Source organism: Venturia canescens, chromosome 7, assembly GCF_019457755.1.
Source record: "Venturia canescens isolate UGA chromosome 7, ASM1945775v1, whole genome shotgun sequence".
NCBI classification, from domain to species: Eukaryota; Metazoa; Arthropoda; class Insecta; order Hymenoptera; family Ichneumonidae; genus Venturia; species Venturia canescens.
In genome coordinates this window covers 12147444-12164810 of record NC_057427.1, presented here as the reverse complement: position 1 = coordinate 12164810, position 17367 = coordinate 12147444, and the positions used below count along the sequence as shown (strand labels likewise).

Genomic DNA, 17367 nt, shown 5'->3' with positions numbered 1-17367 from the left:
CGGAAGGATTCTCTTATGGCATGCATGAGCGATGGATGCTGTGGTAACATTTCCTTTTAGTTTGTGTGTGTGTTTTTGTTTTTTGTTGTTATCAGTCGAGGGACGGAGCCGGGAACGTCGAGCGAGTTTAACGTCGAGTGGCACTTCGATTACGACAGTTTTTATCCCGATTCTTGAAAAGTCAATTTTCAATTTAGTTACGTCATTTCCCATCAATTTATACAGACGCGTCGATGCGCCGTAGCGGATTGTCGGGGGATTGAAGATCCTCAATAAATTCGTCAAGACACGGGGCGCGGGCGGCTTAACAGAAATAACAAGTGCTCGCGGAACGTTTTTATCATTCTGCGAGTCCCCGCGAGCAAGGCTTCGCGTGCGGATGGAAGAAAAATGCAGTAATTTTGGGCGTAATCGAGGGGGCGGAAAACCGAATTCGAGTTAGCTCAATCAGCGAGGAGATCTTTTCAATGACATTAGCCGTACGAGGGAGCCGCGTAATGACGTCCCTTCCGCCCCCCTTCCCTCGGTCCCACCCCCGAGTCCAAGCGGATTTTCATATTCTCTAGCCGGCACAAGAGTCCGGAGAGTGAGAGGAAAGAGCGGCGCAGAGCGAGACGGCGGAAGCGCCGCAGCCTCCCTTTTTCCTCTCTCGAGAATTCTCGCTCTCGTTTCCCTCCGCGCGCAGTGCATTAGACGCGGCCGGAGTTTCCTCACGAAGGATGTTCGAGACGAGGGGGCATAACTCTACGGATTTGTGCTTGTCAACGCGTCGGTGAAAGTGCACAGCCTCGGCTAATTGTCGAGTCGGACACCCGCCCCGCCGAAAAAGCCGGTCTCTGCTCGTGTGCGTGGAAAATACACGTGGAAGGCCGCACACGCCAGGGGTGGAAGTCGTGGTTTAGTCGGCCGAGCGAAGCTACGCTCCTCCGTGACAAGCTCTCCGCGCAGGCGAGGGAGACGCGTCGAGCTTTCATTAACCGCACCGCATATACTTCGTTATATGTGCAAAGAAACCTTTAGGAAAAGCGAGCGAGCGAGCGAGCGGCGGGGAGCAAAAGGGACGAGAGTAAAAACGCGGTGGGGAGAGTTAGCGAGTAAAAGACGAGCGGAGAAAAGTCAGCGAGATTGCGGAACCGCTACGATTGCACATCTGTGCAAAGCTCCGCTGCGGCGGGGGAGAAAAAACTTGGTGCGAAAATCTGGCCTGCTCGCGATCCTCCGGGAACACATCGGAAGAAAGGACGCGGGGAGGCCAAGGGCCGGCGAGCTCTGCGTCGCGCCTCAAGCGCGAGGAATCGGGAGACGAAGGGACGAGGAGGGAGCGCGGGGGGGAAAGTTCAAGTGCTCGGGATGGTGACTCGGCACGTTTGCGTCCCTACGGAAACGTGAAAGAGCGAGAGAGCTCCGAGAGCAGGGACCGAGGGGAATACGGAAGCCGAGAGTTTACCAACTTTTTCCTTTGACGATGAAAGATATTAATTAAACTGTCACAGCCAGCAGGGAGAGACAAACTCTATTTCGCCACTTACAAGTTTACCGGACTCTCTTGCCTGCTTCTCTCCTCCCATTCGCGCGCCCTTTCTCAGGTATTTTCCCGTATATATTTCCATGTGCGAATCGTGCCTCGCCCCCCGAGCTCAAGTCGACTCGCGACCCGCGTGAATCCGTTCCGAAGAACCACCCCCCCGGTTTTTCGTCCTCGTACCGGACACTTGTCGACGAAAATTCGGTCTACCAAGTACACGAAATACCGAGGGGACCGAGCTCCCACGCGGCGGCTAGTAATATCGTAAATAATACGAGCCCGCGAGCGCTCGGGTTGCAGTTTCATTATTGTCGCCCTCGGCATGCCCCCTTAACCGAATCAATTTCACTCGATGACATTTGTGTATCCAAGTGTAGAGGCGTGCGCGCGGATCCACAGCGCAACCAAGACGTCGTCACTCGCAATCGCGTTCCTTAGCTCAATAATCATCGGGATTAAGCAACCCGAAATTGCGCGCATTCGCTTGTACACGCTCATAAATATATCGCTATACGCGAGACGTTACGCGGGCCAAAAGCTGAGGCACACTATAGCGAGACTCCCGCGCGCACGCGGCAAATCAGATTAATTAGAGTTCGAAGTCGAGCATTCGTGAAAATCGTATATTATTGCGGCGCCGAGGGTAACAGCTTGCTGAGCTCGCCAAGCAACTCCCCCGACTCCGCGGAACCGTGTGTGCGCGCGCGTGTGTGCCTTCGCGTCTTTCTACACGAGTATATGTACCGAGCGTTACAAAGCGTTGGCGCTATTCGAACGTGATAAGTAAAAAAGCCTCGACCCCGCCCCTGGGCCCATTCAATTTTCGACAGTTTTGCAATTACAAACACCAGCCATTGTTAACACGGTGCTCCTCGTCCCGCCCGCCGAACTTTCCCCGGGAATTTAGCGAGCCTGTGCATGCGATCGAAAAGACCGGGACGTTGGGTTACCGAGAAAATAAAATCCTCTGCGAATTCGGCATGCGTTTTACCTTCGAATTTTCCGCGTTATGTGATTTCCGTTATTATGTGATTAGAATTTTCATGAAAGTGGAATCTCTCAATTTATCGATGAGGAAGCGGCGACAGCTGCAACAGCGGGGTGGGGAATCACTCACGGCTCAAAAATCTTGCTTGCTTCATTATTCGAGCTATTCACTTTTTTCGATTTGTTCGATCTCGATTCTTTGACAGTTTTTACTGTTTTTAGGCTTTTTAGGATTTTGCGGAATTCGAAGGTCGAGGGGGGAAAAGGAAAAAAATGCTCGCTCGTCGTTCTTCAAAAAATATTCAATTCGGATTAAAACGAACACTGCTCCAATCAGCGTTTTCAGTCCTTTGAGGTTTCTCAAGTGTACCTCGAAAATGACGAAATTGATTTTCAGCTGTTCTTTTTAAACGCAAAAACGCGCAAAAACTTAAAAATTGTATTTTTTCCAAAAATTATCCAAAAAAATGGTTGTTCGTCCTTCTCTTAGGAGATATTTATTTTGAATAAGGTCTCCAGACCTTTTCCAAGTACCTTAAAAACAACGAAACTGATATTCACTGTTTTAAACTTTTTTAAAAACGTTTCGTACGAGCTGCTCACGAAAACGTGCATAAAAATGTGAATTTCGAGTTTCAAATATCTCAAAAAAAGAAACGAATAAAGTTGCATCTCCACGAGGGTCTTTTGAATGCTTCGCGAAACCGCGAGCCCCCTCGCTCTCCTCGCAAGAGTCCATTTTCCCGAATCCTTAAGAAATATTAAGTGCGCGAGATGTGCCGGACCCAACTATATAATTACGAGGGGGCGTTGAGTCCATAATATAAACAGGATTTCTGTCAAAACATACAAATCCGTCGGCGAATAAATGGAGCCATGGCGAGACGCGAAGGTTTGCGAGATTGTGCGGATTTGAAAGCGAAATAAAACCGCTCCGAAGAGACAGGAGGATCCTTTTTTTATCCCCGTGAATTCTCATCTCCTCCACAAATAATTTGGTAGCGAAAAAAGGGAGCGCTTTGTGCGTTACCCTTTCGATCGTAGCAGCAGGCTTTAAAACCATGCAGCAGGATATTCGCGAGGGGAGCTGTTTTCACGGGGCTCGCGGTACGAAGAAACAGCCAAAGAAAAAGTACAAGCGCGAGAGTAAAAAAGGACTTTCCGCATACTTGATTTACGTCGGGTGGATGTTAAATTCCAGGCATAAAAAAATGCATCGGGTAAGACCGACTCGAGGCGCCCCCGGAGAACAAAGAAGTGCTTTAATTCCAGATTGCTACTCGTATTTGCTCGTTTTTTTCGTCTCATCTTCCCTGGATTATGAAAAAGTTTGCTTGCGCCTCCCCCCCTTTATTGGCCAACGAGAACGATTTCACTTGTAAATCTCGTTATTTTTCATTAAGCAAAAGAGCCATTTGTAGCGTCATTTTGTAATCCTTATATCACAAGCAGATTTCCTTCCTCGAACTTCTGAGCCCCCCCCCCATTACCATGAAATAGTCCCTACTTCGTTGCTTCGCTCAGTAAATTCTCAACTCTCGCAAATATTTTTTTTTATTATACCTCCATTAATCGAGAAGCGAAGGTAATTAGTGTACCCGCGTATTGAAAAAGTATTCCGGGTTACGTTCACCGCCGCACACGTAGCCATTGGCTTTTCCCCCTGCTCTATCTTCCTCCTCGCTTAGTAATTCGATAATTCCTTCATTCTCACCATTTACGAGAATCCTCAATTACATACGAGATTACACTATAATTCGAGGCTGCTGGAGGCAGCGTACCAGTGCGCACAGGGCGTATTAATCTGCGAGAGTGGCGAAAAGAGAAGGTGGGCGAGTGAGTTGTGGAGGTTGCGTGTGGCGAGTGTTTGTCCTGCGGGGAGAAGAGGACGTTGGCTCTCTTCATCCGTTAATTCTTTCTTCCCTGCTCTTCTCGTTGTGTATTTCCATCTTTCGATGCTTTTCTTATTGCATCTTCGTCCCATATTTTTCGCACCCGCTCTCTTCGTTGTTCGAAAAGTAGCTCGTTACGAATGGCCGAATCGACGCGAGCGTTCCAGACCAGCGCGGAATTCGCGCCGTATGCACACGCAAGTAACAAGATTTTACTGCGGGGAACGGGATCGCTTTAGGACGCAAGCAACGTGTACAGGCGGTGCAACACTCGTTCCCGCGTCGTCGCCCTCGAAAGCCAGGAACGTCCCTCTCGATCAGCAATTAGAGCGAGTGTTTGACGCTGCGTTCTCCTCCTCCGATTCGCATCGAGTTTGTACGCGCGACAAAACCATTTCGACATTCTTCCCATTGCAATAAAGGAATCGCAGAGAAAGAGGGAGCGGGCGAGCTCGCCTCCAATTTCGCGAATATTCCTCGAACGATCGATCCAATGGGGGGTGCTATAGCGACTCGAGTTTGGGCCGAAAATCGGTGTTTGAGGAAAGTTTAAAAAGACAGAGTCGCGGATGATCGATTTAGGGCTGAAGACTCACGAATCTGGGGGGCTCTTTTCAGATTTTCTTCAACGACGTTCTTCCATTTTTCCTCGCACGAGCTCCGCCAGCATCGTCAATCCCGATTTCTCGTTTGTCTTGGGAAATGAAAAATTATTTTTGGCAACTGCATAATATAATAATAAGTATGTAAATTACGGCACTCGAGGAGAAATAAGGGGCGTTGCGAGCGAGGCGGGCAGAGCAAACAGATCTGGCATTTGAATACTATATAAGCTCACATTTATGTGCGCAAGAGATTGGGGCAAAATGAGACGGAGGGCCAAAACTAAGCGTTTTGCTTTATAAAAAGAGTAAATTTCGCATCATTCGAATAAAATGACTTAACCAAATCCTCGTTGGGTCAACGCAATTGCGCAACTTTAGCTGCGTCGGTCGATCGTTTCGTCGGCAGTTCAAGCTCTACCATCGCGTTAGATATTCAACCATTTTGTTCATCTTTTTATATATTATTTTCAAATTCGAATTGATCCACCATTAATTTCCTAAACTTTTGACTTGAATCACTTTATTTTGAGTATTCGCAATTTTGTTTTCGAATGAATGAATTTCAAATTTTCGGAATTTTCCAGCACCAAAATTATTTCGATTTTTAATCATTTTATGAATTTTTCATCCGAATCAATTTATTTTTAAGTAAAAATAACGAAAATTTTGTTCTCTTCGTGATACGCTCGTAACGAAATAATATCGTTTGGGTTGAGTTTGCGCGAAGAATCGAATCGCAGTCGGGCCAAACGATCAGAGAAATTTGGACTTTTCGGTCTGTTTCATTTTGCCTCGTGCGCTTTCGAAAATTTATATGCTCGCATGTAAATTTATATATTGCATAAACGTGAATCACGTAATGCACACGGGATCGTAGTGAACACGTAGCTGATAACGAGCTGCATTTCTATAGGAAAGAGAGACGTGGCGCGGTGTTTTCTGGTGGAGAGCGAAAAAGGCCAGAATAATGGAGAGCAAGAGACTCGGGATTATCAAACCGCTGGTTTTTTTAGCCTGTTTTACGGGTGTACACGCGGAGACAGCTGGACTGCAATATTAAAGCGATCCCTTATCCGAGTTCCAAGTGGGGAAAAAAACGGTTATATACGAGGGGAGTGGCATCCCTTTGAAAAACATAGCTCTTTTGTAAAATATATTTCTGCGGAGGAGGCTCGTGTTTAGAAAAAGGAGCACAAAATTAATCGAAAGTGAATGATTTATTGGGCGAGCTTGGAACGTATAGCTCCGGTTGTAAAACAACGAGCACACTCGAGTCCCCGCAGCGCCCGGGACAGCTCCTCAAAGTCTCCGATCGTCCCCGTGGGAGAAGAATCATCTCGAGGACTTTGTTCCTACTAAAATCCCAGTAGCTTCGATGAGACAGACCATTTAACGGGGGCCAGCAAGTAGAGTGATTTGTGGTTTTCGGATGACTGTTCTCCAATTTCGTACGGAATCTGCGTCCATTTTTTACCTTGTAAAATTCATTGATTAATGACTCGCCAGGGGTCGAGCTGCGCGGGAAAAAAATGGTTGTTTCCTCGTGCGAAACTGCCACTGTTAAAAGCTCTCTCACGGTTCTCATAAACTTGTCAGAATTCCCCTGGACTCGAGAAACGCCGAGCTCACGCGCATCGCGATCGAAAACTAACCAGACTCGTTGTTCGATCTCGAGGAGCGCGACGAGTCCGTTTGTCCGCAGCGAGCTGTTCGCGCACGTGACTCCAATGCCCCGAAATATTCGAGAGCCGGAATATTCTAATTTGAAATAGACGAAAAAGCGTGTCTAGGAAAAGAGATACTCGCGAAAGGGTGCGAGAGGGAAAAAGGCTGCCCTTCAGCGCGCGGTCCGACGTCGTCCTATCACGAGCAAACTTTAACGTGTGTTCGGTACGTAGGAGCGCGTGCTTATAGGTGCCCGCCGCTCTGTGCTTTCCGAGGCTGGAACATTCGTCAGCGGGAGTTGTGTGACAAACGCGATAACGAACGAGACTTTGAGAGGGTGCGAGCCGTGGCAACGCGCTTACCCGAGTTTCGTGTTCCACGTGTACAGCCCCATCGCCGACGCCCGCGCATGCATCGGGTGTCTCGAAGTTCGCTCGAGTCCTTCGGGCCCTCGACGGGCAAATCCCGAAGGTAAAAGTCCTTCGACACTTTTATCGTGGACGAAAGCTGGACGAGAGAAAAATCCCGGGGGACTCGAAGCTAGCAGATTTCGACTCGAATTTTCATTTGGAAGTGGAAATTTGCTTTCAGACACCGGGCTCTCGTTGGACCGCGCGGGCGTGTAAACGCGGTTACAAAGGCAGGAGAAACGTCCGTTGATACGTGCGACTGCGGATGCGGGAATACCTCGACATATTTAACATTTAGCTGCAATCGTTAAATGACGCGTGACTCTCGAAAGGACGGAATACATGGGAGAGAATAATGCGCGTTATTTCGAGTTAATATTTACGCATCGCCGGGGCGCACGCGGACCGACCGCGAGCTTTACGCGCGCCCACTTTTCTCCACTTATTTTATCTCTTCGCGCTGCCGCTGTCTTTCACGCCCGAGTTACGAATCCTCTTTGTTTCAAATGGTCTCGCGAATCACTCTCATCGTAACTCAAACGATTCTTTCATCGCGGAATCACGTTCCCCGACTCCGTTTTATTCAATCTTCACCTCAATGCTGCTGGATTCTGTCGCGTGAAAAAACTCTGCAATATCTCGCGTGACGAAACACACGCGATTCTTTTCGCTATACCAGCAGCCTTCGTTGCGAGAGCTTTAATTACGGCGGAGAGCTCGGAGACAACGGAATAATTATAAGCGTTTTAAGGAAGGAACATCACCTGCCGGATGAAGAATTTTTCACGCGCGCTCATGCCACAAAACCAGAGTTCCAACGTTTCGCGTCAAAACATGCCAGAAAGTTCTAAAAAAAAAACAAGTTTATCTCACGAAAAAAGTATCCTCGGGCCTTGAAATCGTGACAGTAAATTTTTTCATTATTTATTACTGTGTTGGAATTTTTTGATCGCGATTTTGTTAATTCGATTGCCAAATGAACTTCCCTCAACGACCATTATATTCCCAATGAACAATCTTCGAACGCTAAAAAAGTGTATTTTTAAAGAAACCGATGAATTTACGAAGATTATATTTGAATCCTGAGCTCACTCGGCGCATCGCTACGATTATTTGCCCAGCGCGAGTCCGGGGGAGCGAGAACCTCAACTCTGATACGGATACAAACGCGAATATTTCTCCATAAATGTAATACGCACGCACGACGGTGAAGATCCTCCGCGCGAATATGCTGAAAAATGGGATCCCATTGGCCACGATCCTGTGCTCCATCCTCGTTGAATTTAGTCCCGTTTTTATGGTAAAATCTTCGAGGAATTTCGGACCGCTGTTCTCGAGCATGATCTTCGCCGCACGCACTGCCACGAGCAATTTTCACGAATTTTCTTCTCTTCGATTATGATAATGTTATGCACAAGTTGAATAAACTTGCTCGGCGCTTTAAACTACCGAATTTCACGTCAACCTCGCGTCCGAAAAAGAAGCTTGAATGGGCAACGATTAAGTCTTTTCGCGTGCATAAACATATAAGAGGAAGTTGATGGCTCCGTAATTCGAGGGACCGTGCGCGGGGTGCGACGATTATCTCTCGCTTCAACTTTAGAAGCCCTAAAACTCAGATTTGGAGGTTTTACATCACCGCCCACGACAAGACCTTCCGAAACGAATTTCTCCTCCGATACAAACCTCGCTGTACAGGCTGACTCAAAAGCTGCGCAACGATCGTCCTCAAATATATGCTGCAGTCTTCGTTGCGGACACTTTGAACGAGAAGCGAAAATCTAATCGACGAAAATATTCTTCAATCCCGACTGGAGGGGGGATCGAACAGGAAATTGAACTTTGAAATTCTGGAAGCAACTTGTAAGCCGATGGGTTCGAGGCTCAATAATGTAGAACGAATAAGCAACGAGGAAACGTCGAAAATATTAACACCACACTCCCTTTGGGATCACACACTCGCGACACTGGTGCAAACTTGCACTTGGAGACTTTTCAAAACGTTTTTATTTCTTCCATGAATGTATGGAATTAATCTTACAGCGAGACTTTTTCGGGGTAACAATTCCTGAGTAATCGATTACAAGCATCGAAAGAATTGGAAAATCAAGTTTTGGCACAGAAAAAAGGTCAAACTGAGGAAAGGAATTTCGAAGTTTTCATGAGTGCGAATTTGCACCAGTGTCGTGTGTCTCCGGGTTCAAATCAGTGGATAGTTTTGACTGGGAAAAGCCTTACGAGAGTACCGAAGACACTGCCGTCGAGATTTCTCATCGTCGAAGCCGCTTTTCGTCGCTCGACAGCGAATAATTTCATTTAGTTTCGCGGCTTAAAAATTCTCAGAAATAGAATATCGCGATTGTCGAATCTGCGGAATGGTCACCAGAAAAAAAAAACGTCAAAATCAAAGTAAAAATGAGGGAAAATCCAAAGGCGATTTGGCCTTTGGGATTTCCCAGCAGTTCGCCCGTTTCGAGACTAATGACTGATGAATAAGCGAGTGACTCGAGATGAAATTCTCGAGTTCTGAGCGCTCCTGTACAGAGGCAGTGTATATCCGTGCGGTGCGTCCGTTGAGTCGTAAGCTATGACCGCAAGGGACGACTCCCTTGTCCGCTGCTAACCTTTACTCACACTTAATTGTTCTCCGGTTCGTTCTCTTTCTCTCGTACTTTCTCCCTCGCTCGTTTCCATTTCGCGTCGGCACGAACCGTGCGAACTTTGCCCTAACGACCTTGTGGTTTTCGTCAATTAAGGTACAGCGCTAAAATTCATTTAAAACACACACACACAGACACGGGCGCGCGAATCCCTCACGGTGCATTCCCTCGGAAGCAAGCAACAGCTCAGCGCGGCCTTCCCCGCGGGGAAGCACATGTAAAAATGTGGGCGCAGCCCACATTTAATATCAGAAAAGTGTCCCCAGTGAGTTTCCTCTTCCTCCGGGACGCTCCCCGCCCGCGCGAGCATCGCCGTCGTGCATTCTCCCAGCACCGAACTTTTTATCTCTCCTACTCCCACACGTGTCTTTGAGTCTATTTATATTTCGCACTTGGAATAGAGTCCGATATACGGGGAAAAGTGCCGGCGGCACGGTACAAGGAGGAAGGAAGCGCGGGCGGACTCGGTGAAACGAGAAAGAAAAAGGGTGAAAATAAGTCGCCGGCTTGTGTGTCCCTCGGCCCAACCAAACCCCCCACACATTTTTCTATCTATCTCAGTCTCGCTCCACTCCAGCAGCCCTCTTAGGAAATACCACACTCTTACCCCCCTCCGGCGCTCGCCAGCCAGAGGAGATTGAATTATTTTCCCCTCGGAATAATTCTCCTATGAAATAAAACTCATAATATACGCGTATACGTATACATCGTATATATAAATGGTCTAAGCACTTTTGCAGAGGCTATTTCGGGCGAGAATCCTCGAGGATACGGGTCCGTCCATGCGGAGCAATTTCGGGAGCTTTTGTTTATGTTTATTCTCGTGGAACACGAGCGTGGATTTTGGCTCCTTGGAAATTTTCGACACCGAGTTGACATTTGCATGAAAATGGGCGGGGATAAAATGTTGGAATGAGCAAAATTTCGAACAGCTGAAATCTCGAGTTTGTAAGCTTGGAATGATAACACGGAGACAGATTAACTGGACTAGAGGTTTCAAGGTTGAAAATAAATTAAGTGGAAACTCCAAAGTTCGAAGGACGTTTATACTACATCGAAAATAGCATATAACGACTCATAAATTATTACAGTCTGCAATACTGTGAATATTCACAATTTCGAAAATATAAAAAGTCGAACGGGGTCAAATGGCGAAACGTTGGAAAGTCGGACCGATCGAAATAAAGAAATGCAGCGGTGTTCAAAATACACGCGTCTCACTCGGATCGAGCCGCATCGCTGTTCTCCATATATCCAAGTTTTATAGCCTCGAAAAATGCACTTTCGATTTTTTTCTACTTATCTATAAAACAACTACTCTCAATTTTGAACTCGAAAATATGAACTTTTCACATTCGTATACGCTCTGTTAAAATCGCATTCGAAATGTAAACTGTCGAAATATACATTTCCGAGTGAATACGAATTCGAAGGAATATTCGGTTAAACGCGTAATCTGCTAAATACTCGATCGGAAATGACAATTTCGAATTACTTATTTTTCTCCAGTCTGATATATATTACAACTTGAAAAATTTCGAAATGTCGATCGTCCTACACTTTGGTTGTTTGACCTATTGAATCCCCTATCCCATGAAAATATTTCGAACAAAACTGTACATTTTGAGGAGTCGATAATAGAGCCACTTCCGGAAGCTTCAAAGGGCTCAAGTTTAGCACGAATGAGAAGAAAAAAGCGATCTTCCAAATGGAATATCCTTTAGACATAAATAATACGACTGTATATAGGTGGAAAGAGAGATATGAAGGTAAGAGGAAAAGAAGGAGAAACTACGCCTGGTCTAGTATAACCACGACGGGGGGGGGAACGGGATAGTACGCGATTCACAACGAGGGCGAGGGTAGGGCGCACAGTGGCAACGGGTGCTGCCTCCGGTCGCCAGTTTTCTTGTCCTATTCCACATATACTCACAGCGGCGGGCGCAACCCTTTTCTCTCTTTCTCTCTTTCGCGAGAGGAGGAGCGAGCCGTCGGGAAACCGAGCTATTTTCCTCCTCGAATATCCCCGCGTTATATATACGTGCACGTGTATCTCTTTCTCTCTTACTTTTTCTCTCCGGACTCTGGCGGCTCTGCCGAATCCGCCGCAACTGGCACATCCGGCCGCGGCGCGGGAGACCCCGAGAGATCTTTCTTTCTCTTTCCTTTTCCTCTGCCGAACTAACCCTCATATTACATTCTGGGATATAGGAAAAGCTGAGAATTCCGTTTCCTCTTCTCTCTCTCTCTCTCTCTCAATTGCTCCCTCTCGGCCGCGCGGGCTCGAACTCTCGGCTGTTTCTGTCAGTGAATATCTTATCATAATACTCATACATACGTATATTAAATTCCAGAAAGAAAAAAAACGGAAGGGCGTAAGCTTCCAGGATTAAATACGCGGTGTAAAGTGGACCTCGAGCCTCTTTTCTTATCAAACTCGCGATGATGTACTTTGTGGCAAGATAAACTTTGGAGGAATATATCTCGGTGCGTAGGCGTCTGTACATCGCTGCGATTATCATAGTTTTCGAAAAGACTTTCTTTATTTAGTGTTTACGAAATCCGCCCGCGATATTGCGAGCGCGCCGCTCTCTCGCCTCCTCCATTTATTCCTCGCTGCGCGTCACAATTTTCCCAACCGCATCCATCTCCGTCTCTTTATTCGTCTCGCCCTGCTTTCCATCTTGCTTCATTTGCCTTCGCGATCCGAACGAATAAGGAAACGAGCCGGAGACTGGAATTCCCTTCTGCATATCGCACCTCCGGAATCCCCTGACAAATTTCCCTTCAAGTTTTTCACTCCGTTCTCGAGCAGCCCCCCCCCCCCCCCCCCCCGCGAATAAACTCGATTCTTTTGCTACCAATGAAACTGCCCGACGGCGAGTTACAACTCATTCCGCTCACGCATTTCGCATTTCGATAAAAACCGTCGTCGCGGATGATGAAAACATTTTTGAGATGCGGACACGAGTTTCGTTAGCGGGTCAACTATTTATCGAAAACGCGCGCGGCGCACCTGTTACTCGGATTAACAAATAAATTATCCCCAATCTCCGGCTCGTAAATTCCCGCCCTAAATTCCATGCATTTTTTTCGCATTTTTCAGCGCTCCGCATCGAAAAAAAACCTCCCCGCGTGTGCCTATCGTTACATAGAAACTCGATATGGAAAACAAATGAAGCGTCAACAACGAAGAAACTGCTTTATTGCGAACCGAGGACCGAGGAGCAATATCGGATTCAGATTTTGATATTTCCGCTTACCTGCTTTGCCCTCCTCGCTTCACACTCGCTCAGGAATGTAATAAACGAGGCTCAGATTATCCAGAGTTAACGGAGCCTTCTCCGCGAGCGCGGGATAACATTACAAAAACGTGCTCAAAAGTCTTTCGTTCGGAATAAATTCGAATGGAAGAGACACCGACGACGCGAGACGAGTTTGTCAAGAATTCCATTGCACTTGGCACCAAGGAAACTCGTTGGTTCTGCTGAAGTTTTAAAACAATTCAAAATTATTGAAGCGCGAGGCGACGCTGTTAAAATTGTTTCCGATCGTCGAAAATGCATAATTTTGCGGAGGTAAACGAATTCGAAAACATTGCTAAGAACAGAAATGGCAGAATAACAACCGCCCTCTTTACGCTGCTCCAAACAGCCGCACTCTAAAATTCGCAAAATCAATAAAATGCAATGTTTCTTATTATTTTGTCATTAATAATCTGTGTTAGCCGCCTAGACACGTTGAAGCAGGGTGGAGACGTTGTTCGTGCATAAAATAAAAATCTTTAGAGTGAAAATGTTATCGAGTAGATTTGTAAGAGTCGAGTTATGTTGCAGCAAGTCAACAATTCTACTTTCGCTGAATGGTATTAAACGACAGTTTTGTTGAAAAATACGTGACCAAAGAGCGGAGTTGTTATAGAGTAGGGCTGTGATGAGTGTAGTTATACATAGCACGTTAAGGGGGTCCTGCTTTAGAAATTCGAAAAAATCGATTGTTTTCGGGATTTTTTTTAGAATCGACGGAAGTAACTGAGCATAGCGAACTTTTCGGTATAGTTTCAAGGATATTTCGAGAGTACAAAAGCATTTTTTTTCATGTGCGAAATACTAAATTTTACATGTTTTATGCGGAAGGTCTGATTGTCGAAATTTCTCAGCTGTGTACGCAATGTGGAGGTCGTAATTATTGTCTGGAACAAAAATTCCAATTTTTTTTCCATTATCATGTATTTTCCTTCCACACGAGCCTATAAAAACGCGAAAAAATTGCGAAATTCTATATTTTTAGCGAGTGTGAAAAAAAAACGCAAGCTATCCTCCTTAATTATACACGAGTAGACGCGGAGTTGTTTTATGAATTTCGGAGTAAAGATTTTAGAAGGAAAATTATTTTTTCGACTAGAAGAAATTAGTTGCTCGTAGGAAGCTGCAATCGAATGTTTATTTTCAAGCGATTTGCCGCCTTCGCCCGAGTGAAATATTAGGACAAGTTTCACCGATTGTTTCCCCTTTCTCTGGCCAGCAAAGGCGGGGCAGCCTGCTCACCGTTTTCCTCTTTTTTTTTCCTCGTCCCTGTAGATCCGGAAAGAGGAAGAAAGAGCGTGCGAGTGCGCGGCTGAGCATCCCTCCTGACGTAAAGAAAGTTTAAGTTCTATGGAGCGATCGAAATACGGCAAGCTCGCCTGGGAATCCTCAACTCCTCGTTGGCGCGAGCGCTGCGCGTTTCTATCGGGATCGTGAGAGATCGGTCTCTCCCCAAAGACTACACTTACTCGTCCGAGCGAAGCTTTTCGATCTTTCGCGATATATCTATAGCAACAGCGAAGACCGAGAGACTTAGGAAGAGCGAGAAAAGAGGAAGGCGGACGGACGGACGAACGGAGATGCGACAAACTTTAAGCTAAAACTTTGCCCGAAGAAGCGTAGATCTAAAGGGGAGTGCTAATAAAAATGGGAAGGCGAGCGAGCGAGAGTTCAAGAAAATAAGGAAAAAGGATCAAGAGGAATGAGCGACCGGGAAAGAACGAAATAAAAATAGTAAAAGTGAGCTAACTCGATACAGAGAGAGAGAGCGCGCGGAATCCCCGAGGCACAACCTCTTTTGAGCTTAACGACCACTTTATGACCGGAAGTAACCAAATTACGAGCAATAAGAATCAATAATAAACAAAAGATTGAACGTCGAAACGTCCAAATTTCACGACACCATTCCCATGCAATTCTGCGCGGATTCGCATTTTCTTCTCACGATCAAAGCCGAATTACTCAATCCCAAACTTTGCCACCCTCGCAGCATCAAATCGTCAAAATTTAGCCACAAACCGAGTTATTCGCGTGCCTGAAATGTTGCCAACAACGGATACGAGTTTCTCCGTTGTCGCGGACGATCTTAAATTCCGTAGCCGCCGTGCACTCTATTTAACCAGCAAAAGCAAATTTTATGTGAGACTCCCTGCGCGAGAAATTCTCCAACTATGCAATAATAAACGAATTTTCACGGGCATCGATATGAATACAGGCGAAACGGAGTCCTCCATTGACAGTTATTGAGAAACGTGAGCTGAGATTCGATACGCATCTTTCAATAAGTTGCAACTAAGGTAAGCCGAGAAGCCTGGTCCATCCTCAGCGTGTATCGTGACTTTCGATAACTATAGAACTGCTCCACACACACACACACACACACACACTTTACGTTCGTATGTGCATTCGGGCGTGTGTGTGTGTGCGTGCGTGGTTGCATCGGATACATGTTACCAGGGGCAGTAGTTACGGCGGTTTAAGGGCGAATGTTCCGTGCGGAGCGCACGTGTTCGGCTTAACAAGAAGCTCTACGGAGCGGCATCTCCCGCATTTCGGCGAATATATACGCGTTCGTATATCTATAAATGGCTTTATCCCACCCACTGATTCGAGTGCAACGCACGAGGTCTTGCCAGAATCGTAGAGTCTCGAAAAGTTTGTCGCCAATTCCGACCCCCTGCTCTCTCTCTCTCTCTACTTCACTCGCGGTGCGATGGCCTCACACGAGTAGTTTGTGAGTCGAGAATGGACCAACAAATATGTGAAAAGCCCGATACGGGGTCCACACCTTTACAAAATGGAACTTGTTACGTCTCAGCTTTGAAATTTCCATATTCCATGTGTGAACTTTTTCCCCCCTTGACGCGCCAGGGAATTGATTTTTTCGGCACGAAAGCGTTGGCAAACTTGGACATTCGTTGGAGATTGTGCGCTCCGCGCAGGCTGTGCGCGGAAATAATCAATTTCAAATGTTTCTTCACATTCTCCCGGCTCATCGAACTTTATTCTTTCGCGTATCCTATTAATTCCTGCTGACTTTCACGCGGGCAATAGAAGGTCGATTGATTTCAATTAACTCGCGTGCTGCCTCGTGCGTCACAACCTTCCCGAATTATACATCCTACAAATAAACTCGCATCCTATCAATTTAATCCTCCCCCATTGCGATAACAGACTAATCTATGATTCACAGATGTTCCGAGCTTCGCTAAACCGATCGGAAACGTGACAGCAGCTTGCCGGGGGGAAGCAGTTCTCTCGTGCACCATTAGAGGATTGGGTAACTACAAGGTAAGAGAAGTTACATGTGACCTAAATAGCCCCTGTATACGGGGATCATATAACCGCAGCACCCAAATTAGTCGCGCGTACTCGCGATATGCTTTCCTTCGGAATAACAATATTAAACGAATTTATCGCGCAGCGATTGCTGTTCTGCTTTGCTCGAATGACACCTTCGAAATTCACGAATTTGGTTGAGGTGAGAAAGCAAATGAATTTGGGGGACTAAAAACATCGTTCGGGGAGCCATTTTGCACGGACAAAATAGTCAGAATTACTAGGCTGCCGTAGTGTTGGGGTTCGCCATTTTGGAGGTTCTTTACCAAAAAAGTTGTAATTTTCCTGTAGTTTCTCAAAATTCAAATTTATCAATTGCTTATTTTACAGCTGAGCATACTCAAATTCCAAGAGCTCGAGTTTTTGAAAATTCACTATGGCACGTAGCAGCATTTCATTCGTCCTTGAATATTCGCACGGAGAGGAAAAAATTGTAAAAATCGCTATGACGCCAAAGTGTCAGGCTTCTACATCCCGGATTTTGGAGGTTTTTACCAAAAACATTGTAATTTCCAAGTAAATTCCGAATAAAAACTTAAATTGCGTATTTTGCTCTGACAAAGGTTTAAACTGTGCTATTTTTTCGTACGCAGTTCACCGAGGAAGCATTGTAAAATTTATGTTGACTCGATGATGAACTGTAGTAAAGTAGAATTATTAAGGTATTCCTCTCACGAACCCGAACTCTCTACAAAAAATTGATTTTAATTTACAGTAAAGTATAAACAAGTACATGCGAATAGATTGGCGAAATTTCAGGTCAGCAGGTTATCGAACATTTAATGAAGAATTAAAATTTAATGTAAGGAATCCATAGCGATGATAAAAATAAAGGATTATCGAATGTTGAAAAAATATATCAACGATAGAAGTTGGAAAAATGGCAGAAACCGAAGCTTTTCCTTTATAACAGCGACTTCTCAGAAGTTAGGAATCCATCCAAATTTCGAGTGCCCTAGTTTGCGACACCGAAAAATAC

The 17367-nt window shown here is 45.9% G+C and overlaps 1 protein-coding gene across 2 annotated transcripts in view; it reads left to right on the top strand.

The window, feature by feature from the left end:
* LOC122413097 (lachesin-like) overlaps positions 1–17367 on the top strand; it is a 43847-nt gene that overhangs the window by 5827 nt on the left and 20653 nt on the right. For both annotated transcript variants that reach the window (XM_043423219.1, XM_043423218.1), the window contains exon 3: positions 16243–16340. In XM_043423219.1, coding sequence (XP_043279154.1) covers positions 16243–16340 — 98 coding nt within the window. The remainder of the gene's footprint in view (positions 1–16242; positions 16341–17367) is intronic.